Source organism: Astatotilapia calliptera, chromosome 12 (genome assembly GCF_964374335.1).
Source record: "Astatotilapia calliptera chromosome 12, fAstCal68.1, whole genome shotgun sequence".
Classification (NCBI taxonomy): domain Eukaryota; kingdom Metazoa; phylum Chordata; class Actinopteri; order Cichliformes; family Cichlidae; genus Astatotilapia; species Astatotilapia calliptera.
Window position 1 is genome coordinate 31,513,027 of NC_137433.1, and position 10,071 is coordinate 31,523,097.

The following is a 10,071-nucleotide window of genomic DNA, read 5'->3' on the forward strand; positions in this document are numbered from 1 at the left end:
TGATCACAATTCTGTAAAGTACAGCATGTAAATTGGAGATGATGTGCAGGTTTGTCGTGGGATATTGCTCTTAATAACAGGTTACTTTAGGTACTTAGCCTCTGACAGGTGACCTTTAGATTTAGTGGTTTTGAGTGTAAAAATAGTGTCCTCATACAATATCACATTTTTCTACTCCATCTTCGAGAAGCTGTTGCATTTTCAACCACCCACCCACACACACACACACACACACACACACACACACACACACACACACACACACACACACACACACACACACACACACGTATAAACACTTTACTCCTTGCTCTTCAAGTCAGCCTGATTGTCTATTATTCAAACACTAAAACCTTCATAAGGGATCTGATACATTTTATTAAACCATGACCGTATTTACAATGTACAGTAACTGAATTTTTCCATTTCAAGACACATTCAAAAGTGCGTTTTTAAAAGTGAAGTTTTGCTCTGAATAAATAAGAGTTTCCATTTTCTGACAACAATACAACAACAAACAACAATAAAGCTGCAAATGTGCTCATCACCAGTACAAAATGTAAAAAAGAAAAATGCTGAGGTTTTACTGTAACACTGCTACAACCACTCCTCTTTTCTTCTTTTCTTTAAGCTCATGTTGGAGCAATTAAAATATCTTGTTTGAAAGTGAAAACCATTTCCAACTTGATGCAATGTTTCATGTCCCGTGGAAAAAAAAGGAAAATAAAATAAAAGTGGTCTTCTGCATTATATAAAAAAAAAAAACAAGACAAAATTAAAAAGTTACTCCTGTGTTAGCCTGAAGGCTTCACCACAGTTTACTCAGCAGTCTCACAATGAGAAACCCGACTGATTAAAAAACGCGGTCCTGCCGTCACCCGAGGACTTGACTTCCAAACGGAGCAAATTGCTGACAGGGCGTCCCAAAGGATTTTTTTCCCTCCACAACATCATCAGAGTGTCGACGGTGGAAAAGTAGACACAGCAAGTCAGCGGCTGATGGGAAGCTGTGGTAAAGAGATGGACGGGTGGGTCAAGTGGCCCGGAGCAGCGAGGACAGAGAAGGGATGAGCTGCACAAAGAAAGAGAAACAACATGAGCTTGGCAAGCAACAGGACCACGTTATTATAATGAAGAAATATGCTACTGATGACTGACATAAATACTTAAAGCATCAAAATAATGAGATAAACCACAGAGAAGAAGGCTCAGAGTGAATGTGAATACTTCAAAATCACAAAATATTCCCATATAGGGTGTTAAAACCCATAAAGCACACCTTGTACTATTACAGCATTTTTATAAAAGTGTAACTTCACTGGATGTAATCTGTACCTATGAAATACCTACATAGTGTACAGTGAATGTTGCTGGTTTTGTCACCAGCAATGTTCTGCACAAGCTGTTCACAAATAACTTCCACCCACCAGCAAATTTGTCCTGTGGTCAGTCTGAAGAACCTGGACTGGGTGGAGATGAGGTGGGTGGATGTTTAAACTGTAAAATCCTCCCAGGAGTGATTAGTTATTTATAGCTTTCTTCTCCCAACCTACACTTTTGTAAACAACATGTTTTGAGACTTGAGTTTTGGCATTCAGTTTTTACATCACAATTCCTAAATGTTATTATTTCTAAACTTTATTTCTTTATTATTGCTATTGTTTTCTATTTTACATATGCAAATATAAAGAAATTTCAAAATCAGAAAGATTTTTTTTTAATTTTTACTCAAAACAAACATTTAAGTCTGTCATTGTTTTAAAATGCGAAGCTGTTTTGGGTGCAAATATTTATAGCTAGTGTTTTTTAACATTCACTTTAAGTTCAGTGCACAAATAGAGTAATACATATTAAAAATCAGTTGAACACGAAAGAAATTAGGCTCCTTGTTATTTTTTATGTAGTAATCTTTGTGACCACAAAGATGTGCAGGCTAAAAACTTTCTTTACTTTACAATGCTAAAAAACTAGCACAGTTTTCTCTTTTAACTTATTTTCTAGTACAAATGTTTAAACAATATTCTAAGCCACATATTATTTCATGGTGCTTGAACAGAAAGTTGTTTTTGTTTTGTTTTTTGCTCAGCTAGTTTAAAACTTGTGTGCAAAGCGATTCCAGTGAACATTTAAGTACCATGAACACAAGTGGAATTTACCAGCAATGACTGAAAGTCTGATGAATACATTTTTCTGTTTTGTTGCCAGAAATCAAACCAAAATTCTGATGAGAAAAAACAAACGAAACAGACAGGGGATCCCTCCTTCACAGTCCTTCAAATTTCCATGTTAGCAGTCAAATGTTTCCATCATATTACTTTAAAGCTTCCCTTAGAGCTTCAACACTCTATGAAATTTTCAGCTTCCACCCCAGAATAAAGCACCGTTTATCTCTCATGTAAATACTCATATTGCAAACATGAAATTTGCCATTATTCACAAGAGGTCACCAGAGTGGATGGCTCCCCATATTTCATTTGGCACGATCCCAGAGTGATTTGTGTCTCCTCCAGGTCTCAGACCAGGAATTGTTTGTGTGTGGGTGATTGCGTAAACCACTAGAAATATTCTTCTTTTTATTCTTATTATTTATCAAACATGGACACATTTAACAATCCACTGCACTAATCACTGCACTAATCACTAATAAGTAATAGTTAAAATTAAGTCCTGCATTAAAAATAGTGTTAACTGAACTTAATGAGACACAAATATTATCGATCCATAACATGACACAGCTTCCTCTATGCAACATAATTTAATGATAATCACTGTTAAACTACTACTGGTGGTTTAACACTGCAAACTGCTATTTTTAATGCACAATCTGTTTCACATGTAAAATAATTACATCTTTCATGACTTTCCTTCCTTAAAGGAAGCACGAAGTAGCCTCCTTACATGCTTCAAGTTCCTACTTAAGCGCTGGACTTGAGTAAATTGGCTTCCACCTGTGCATAGTTTATGATATAAGAGAGAGAGATTGAGGTAAAATGTCACATTTAAGCATTGAAAGCTGAACGTTCACCTGCCAGCAGTGGAAAAAAGGGCCCTGCATTAAATGGCACTAGCAGACGATTAAAGACTTGACACTCACTGTCCAGGTATCCATGCAGGGCCAGCAGGTGTGGTCGGTCTGGGCTGCTGAACGGTGAATAGTGGATATCTTCTGGCAGCGACGGGGGCATCCTGGACAGCGGAGCGCTTTGAGAGAAGCTGCTCTGAGGCGGCTGCTTTTTGTGTCGCGCCCGGCAGTTCTGAAACCAAACCTGTAAAAAATATTACTGATAATGTGATCGTGCAAAAAGCAGGTGGATATGATCAAACACTACAACAACGCCGAGCAGGTCCCGGGTTCAGATTCCCCTCACCACACCCCATTAGTTTCTTCACCTAAGCCAGGTGATAACAGTTTGATGTGTGAGTGTTTTAGTCTGCAGCTTAATGGTGTTAGTGTTTAAACTGGCTTCTCTGTGAAGTACAACAATTGTAATTGTGTTTTATTGGTCTTAGAGTTGAAATGGAATCATTCCCAGAGGGGTCATGTTTTTAAAGCACTAACAGTGAAAAGAAAGGAAAGCTTTCTCAAAGATGTCTGCTTTTTCTTTTGGAAACCCTTAAAATCAAAAACGTTTGGATAAAAATTAAATCATAATAAGACAAAGCATCATCAGAGCAAATTGCAAGAAAAGTATTGTGAGGTATGAGTCTGTTAGCATGTGAAGTTTTAATGTAAGAATAATGGGATCACCCTTTTAAAACTCTGGATACTAAACAGATAATATTATACCCTGATTCCTCAGTTTCTTTAACTTATGATCCCAAAAGATCAAGTTACAATCACAACTTTGTGTTATTAAGTGTGATTATTAACCAGTTTCCAGGAGCCTGAAAAAGAAAAACCATCCTTCTGATCTTTTCTATCATGCTAATATTACACGAAAACTTTTTTTTTTAGTTTGATATAAAGTAGAACTTGAACTATATAGTGTATCACCAGATTTGACCATTGCCTACCTGTATGACTCGCCTGCTCAGTCCCGTCATTTCTGCCAGTTTCTGCAGCGTCTGAGCATCGGGGTTGTTGTCCTGGGCAAACTGAGTCTGCATCACCTGCAAACACACAAAGCCAGACACAGAGGGCATGAAATGCCAAGTAACACTGTGCTGTAGACACACACGTATTAGAATGGTGCTAACCTGCAGCTGCTCTGCAGTGAATGATGTCCGTGCCCTCTTGGCTGGTTTTGGTTGGCAGTCCTGATCAGAAGGTAGCGCTCCTTCCAGAGTCAGTCCTGTGCCTTAAGATAGACACAGTAATCATTCGCTAATTAAAATGCAGTCATCAGAGTGCAAAGTTACACAAAGCGAGTTAAAGGAAAAGAAAATCTTATTACAGTGTCACAAAATGGAAGATTTACTCAGTAACATAATTAAAATGTTTTCTTGCCAGCAGCCGCACTATCCAAAGTATTTACACCACTATGGGATACGTTTGAATCACTGAGAGCACAGCAGAGTGAGAAATGAAGGAATTATTCCTCTATTTGTCTTTCATGTAAAGTCTCTTCCTTCTTTCCAGGCTCTCTTAACCTCTACACTCGCTCTGTTTTCAGACCCTCGCAACTTAATTTTAGTCCAACAAATTAACAGGAGGGAATTTAGATAGTCAAAGTAAAGCAAAAGCAATTCGGAAACTTTACACCAGTTAAAATGGTGCATCCAAAATCCAAAAACATCAAGAAAAACGTTCCTTCCAACTGATTATTTGCATTATATCACTGTTAAAAGGGGCTGAATAGCTTGAGAGCAACTGAAGTAGAAGAGCTTTAGAGCTTGAACTACTCCTTCTGTTACTTAGGCTTAAACCAAGGCTGGGTTACAAAACAAGTGAAGTCATAACTGCACAGGGGCCTCAAAAGCCCACTTGGTTTACTCCAAATTATTTAATTAATGACAAATATGTTCGAAATCTGAACCACTGAACCAGCATGTCAGCTATGTTGGTTCTCCAGTCTTGCAGCCCGATTCTTAACGATGTTTGGACCCATTAACACTCCAAAAGACCTGTGTGATCTTATTCCACAAACGGATCGATGATAACTAACTATCAGTAAGACTGATTTTTCTCTCTAATTACAGATTGTTTAGTTTACAAAAAGTCAGAAAAGGTCCATCATTAAGCCGTGCAGACCGAATAAAAATCTTCTTATATGTTGTTGTGTTTGACCAACAGTCAAAAACCACAAAAATGTTTCATTAACAAAAAACAAATCCCTCAGAATTGCACACGTGGACATCATGTATGATTAAAGTTTTGCCATTCATCAGTCATCAAACATCTGCATTTCTAGTGTGCCTAAATACTAACAGGTACTTTCCCCCCAGAGTTTTTAGCTGGTAATCCAACCTCAGACATTCATCTTCGGTGTCTGTGAGATTAACTCTCACTGGTTGGGTTACCGTTCTCTGCAGCTCTGCGTAGATTGTCCAGCATGATGTCGTAGTGGCTGCGGCAAAGCACCCTGCCCTCCACCAGGCCGAACTCCTCCCCGGTCGACAGCTGCCTCTTGCAGGAGAAACAGGCGAAACAGGCCAGGTGGTACACGCTGCCCCGAGCCCTTCGCACCCAGTCACTGGCGTACACCTGTCGGCCACACTGGGCGCACTTAGTGCCGAACCTACTGTGAAGAAGAAAGGCACGAGCAGGTGAAGGCTGGCTGCAGGTTACAGAGTTCAAGAAGGGATATTCTGGTGTCCAACCAAACTATTATATATTTGTTAAATTTTTTAACACACAGAAAGACTAAAAAAACTGTTGGACTAAATAGAACAGCAAAATATGAAATAATTAGTTTTACTGTTTTGTGTAACATCTGTGCAGAGGAGTCGTATTACTGATATGATCTTGCATCATCTGCTCTCAATAAAGCTTTAGGTTTTGAACATGACTTATCTTAGCATGATCCAACATCTCTGTTTGGGGTAATTAAACATTGCACACACAATCAAAATTGCTTCTCCACCAAATACAGTCTGCATTTAGCCTGAAAGGTACAATCTGGGACAAAAACAGTGATTCAACATGATCTCACTGAGTATATGAACATTTCTGGTGCAGAAAGAAAAGCCAGTGAGATTTTGGAAAACTGGAACCGTGAAAAGTGAAAGGTGGAGGCATTCCTCCCACCACTGGAAACTAAATGTCCTACGCAGAGATTTCTGTGAGTCACACGGTTTATAGTAACTCGACTGAAGAATAAGTGAGTGTAAGATAATAAGTGTCCTCTTTATCGTTGAGTGATTTGTGTGAGATGCTGGGTAAGAGAATGTGGGAGAGCAGGCAGTGGCAATGGACTGCTACATCTCAAGATGATTGAATTTTTAAAAAAGTCAATAAAAAGAAGTTCAAATTAAAGTAATAGCCACTGCTTCCATTAGAAAGAACCACAAAATCAGTCAGTAAAACTGTTGATTTTGCACATTTCTCCAGTTTTCTATCAAATTTTCAAATAGTCAAAAGGCCAAAACTAACTGAAATGGAAAGGGACATTTAGGGCAGCCGGCTGGTAATCAAGCTCTTTCCTCTGGAGGCTTTTGGTCATTAGGTTTTATGAGAGTAAGCAGATAGAAACACAAGAAGTTATTTTAAAAACATTGTTTTACTGGTGATTTATTCTGTTTTGTTTTTTTGTTTTTTTCCAATTATGACTTTGAAGCCAAATCATAGTGAGACCAAAAGATCAACTTGGAGAGCAAAGATCAATGAGCTGTAAAAACAGCTAGAACTTAATTTAATTTAGGTGCAATAATTTATCACATAAGCACAATAATGTTTTATGGGAAGTTTTTTCTACTCTATTAAATGAAGGATTAAATGTAAAACATTTAGGGAAAACTTTCCACCCTTTGAGCATTTTAAAAGATTATTTTTTGTATTTTTTCCCCAAATAATTGAAGATATGTAGATGCCCAACGAGTCTGGCTGTGTAGATTTCTATTGATATGATAAGACAGGCGGGTACTGTTAAAAATGGCAAGATAAATAATCTGTATCAGCATTATGCTTTTAGTGAAATACACATTTTTCATTTGTGTATTCTTTTCCGTAAAGAGGAAATATTGCCCCGTGTTGTTCATTAATAATACACGTTTTTGGATATTCTCAGTTAAATCGTCGTATTAATTTTTCTGAATGATTTTCATCGACCAGGCAAAAAGGCGACCTACACTTCACTAAATGTTATTTTATTATCATACATCATTCTTCAATAATTGCCAAATTTAATATAAATCCCATATAAACGATAACTGATGATTAATAAGTTTCAGTTCGGGCCTTATAGAAAAATAAACACATTTCAGTGCTGTGACTGTTATCAAATTACATATCGGAGTTTTTATTTTTTTTAACGGTCGAAAAAGCTCTAAGAAAAAATAGTAAGAAAATATTAAGAAAAATATTAAAATGTTAAGTAAATCTTATAAGACTCTTACAGGCAGCTTTGGAAAACTACAGTCGTTGTAAAACATCAGAGCTCTTACCTGAAATAATCGAGCTTGCAGTAGATTTCTTTGTTTTTAACGTAGCAGCTGCTGTGTTGGCGCAGAGACGCTCTGCACACTGAACACTCCAGACAGCCCAGGTGCCAGTTCAGGTTGTTGACCTGAGTAGATTCAAACACACACACACACACACACACACACACACACACACACACACACACACACACACACACACACACACACACACACACACACACTGACATATCACACTCCGATAGCTCTCTGAATCGAGATGCTCAACTAGAAATTAAACAGCGTTAGAAAAAACTAAAACTAAAAGCATTTGACCAGTTCTGTACAGTCTTCTGTGGAATTCTACACTAACTGGGATTTTTTTCGAAAAGAAAACGTTTGCAGGATGATCATTTCTGTCATTATCAGTGATTTCCTGAAGACAGGGATGTGAAGAGAAGCTTACGCTTTAAATAAAGAAAACAAAAACAAAACAAATCTTACTTCTCACTGTAGGATTTATTATGGGTTAATTTCGCACCTTCAGCAGGTAGCGGTCTTGGATCTCCATGCCGCAGCTCGCGCACTGGTTCTTTGCCGCCGGAGGAGGGCAGAGGCAGGCGGCCTCCGACGGGCTGGACTCCCCAGACTCCTTCTTCACCTCCGATTTAGACTGCGCAAAGACAACAAAATAAAATAAAATAAATTAAAATAAAATAAAATAAATCACTTTTATAGCAAATACAATTTCATTGCATCTTGTAGATTTAAAAATAAAATAAAACGTCAGTGAAATATGTAAATCCTAACCAGAGACGTGGTGCCAACATGAAGATCCAGTCCAGGAAAAAACATTGATATAAAAAAACAAAAACAAAACAAAAAAAAACTCGATCTGGTAGCTAGTGAGTGCTAACTATTTCTGTGTATATTTACTAATAATTTACCCGTATATGTTGTATACAACATGCAATTTCAAGTTTCATAAAATTACATGAATCTGTATCTCAGCCCAGAACCGTTGCAATGTGTGAACTCCAACCGCAAAAGGAAAGTGAATAAACTGAGTTTTGGCGTCTTTACGCTTCATCTCCTCCCGATTAAACCTGCGCTTCCCCCAAATTAACTCTATCCCGTTACGAAAATAAATAAATAAAATGTGGAGAGTGAATGAAAGACAAAGAAATGAAAAGGTTGAAAACCAAACTCGTCCAGATGTTTGTGACTCACCATTTTCGGATCTTGAAGGCTGCCTATTTGGAGAAGAGATGGAGCTTGCTCTGCGCATTACGCATCTCTGCCCCAACCCACACTATATCCGGTCCAAAACAAGGAATAACAGTTTCTCCTGCATTTAAACCCTGGCAACAAAAGAAATTTTGATGCAATTAGGAGGGGAAAAACTATATATGATCGATCATTCCTCTTGTGCACGATAGGAGGCTGTATTCCCATGCAATCAAACGCAGTGAAAAGAAAGGATGGCACTATATCTGCAATTAGCGGTAGATTGAAATGCTTCGCTTGATAAGAGGCAACCCGAGTGTCAATTTCATCTGTCAATCAAAAAAAAGGCAACCAAGCCACCAAGCTAAGAGAGAGAAAAAAGCGGCACATCCTAATTTCAATAGCCGTATAATCGAAAATCGAAAAATCTCAAAGTGAAGAGGCTCAATTGGAGATCGGTCTATTCATAACAGACAATGTGCCGAAACTGCAGCTGATCTTGAGACATAAAGGAGCTTGATTGTCTCTTTCTCATGATGGACCCATTTAAGTACTTGAGGCTCCCCTGCGTGATTACAGCTGCATTCATAAACTGCCAAAAAATCTGCGTTTGGGTGGCAATCCGGACTTCGTGTTGTCCTTCATTCCTCGAAATTAACACGAATGCAAGATTATGTTAATTACCAGCTACGGTATAAATATTGGAGGCAGTAAAATGAGGCGAGAGGGCCTATGGGAACATAAAAACATATTCTTCATACATAGAAAACCTCCCAAAAGCAGAGAAAACATCGTCCGATGAAAGTTTTTCCAAAACATCACAGGTAAAATATCCAAATAATTCCGGGGACCATGTTTCTTTTGTTCTCCCAAGGGTTTCCTTCTGTTTTTCTGCATTCAACACAAAATAATAATAATAATCCAACTTCATTCACTCTGCAGGACAAACCAGTGGCTCTAGTGACCCTCCCATACAGTCTCACAGTTCTGCCGTTCCTCCCCGCCTCGACTCGGAGTTTACACCCAGTTTAGTCAGACAGGATGTGATGCTGCACGCTGGACCAGCAGACCTCCTTTCTCACAGGAAAATGTAGATTTAGCGCATTAATTCAAGAAAAAAAAGAAAAAAAAAACAGCGAATACCGGCTAATTAACTGAATTTCTTCGTTTGGATATAAAGGTCACAGCTTTGAGGCCACTTCATCAATCAGCTCTTATACATGGAAGTGATTTCACACTTCCATGTATAAGAGTTGATTGCAACGTAAGGAGTTTAATGACGTCTGCAGTGGTAATAATTAGTCATGTAGAAATTCTCTTAATTTTTCT

At 38.1% G+C, this 10,071-nt stretch overlaps 1 protein-coding gene across 3 annotated transcripts; it reads right to left on the minus strand.

The window, feature by feature from the left end:
- Window positions 1–358: 358 nt before the first annotated feature.
- lhx6b (LIM homeobox 6b) lies at window positions 359–9,733 on the minus strand. 3 transcript variants are annotated; one of them, XM_026188820.2, is made up of 9 exons: window positions 9,504–9,733; window positions 8,746–8,876; window positions 8,057–8,188; window positions 7,543–7,664; window positions 5,461–5,681; window positions 4,198–4,298; window positions 4,015–4,110; window positions 3,095–3,266; window positions 359–1,072 (listed from the first exon to the last, which is right to left on the minus strand). In XM_026188820.2, the coding sequence occupies exons 2-9, from the start codon at window positions 8,746–8,748 to the stop codon at window positions 990–992; spliced, it is 930 nt and encodes a 309-aa protein (XP_026044605.1). In that variant the 5' UTR covers window positions 8,749–8,876; window positions 9,504–9,733; the 3' UTR covers window positions 359–989. The 3 variants fall into 3 exon arrangements, with proteins under 3 accessions (XP_026044605.1, XP_080165535.1, XP_026044604.1); XM_080309409.1 differs by having other exon boundaries at window positions 5,461–5,678; window positions 9,504–9,731; XM_026188819.2 differs by lacking the exon at window positions 9,504–9,733 and having other exon boundaries at window positions 8,746–8,885.
- Between the last annotated feature and the right edge of the window lie 338 nt (window positions 9,734–10,071).

What these genes read in the sequence shown, in the direction of transcription:
- lhx6b (XM_026188820.2), bottom strand. An exon ending in AAGACCGCTACCTGCTGAAG is followed by an intron (nt 7,665 to 8,056) that starts GTGCGAAATTAA and finishes GAATCTACTCAG; the next exon opens with GTCAACAACCTGAACTGGCA. An exon ending in TCACTGCAGAGCAGCTGCAG is followed by an intron (nt 4,111 to 4,197) that starts GTTAGCACCATT and finishes GTGTGTTTGCAG; the next exon opens with GTGATGCAGACTCAGTTTGC.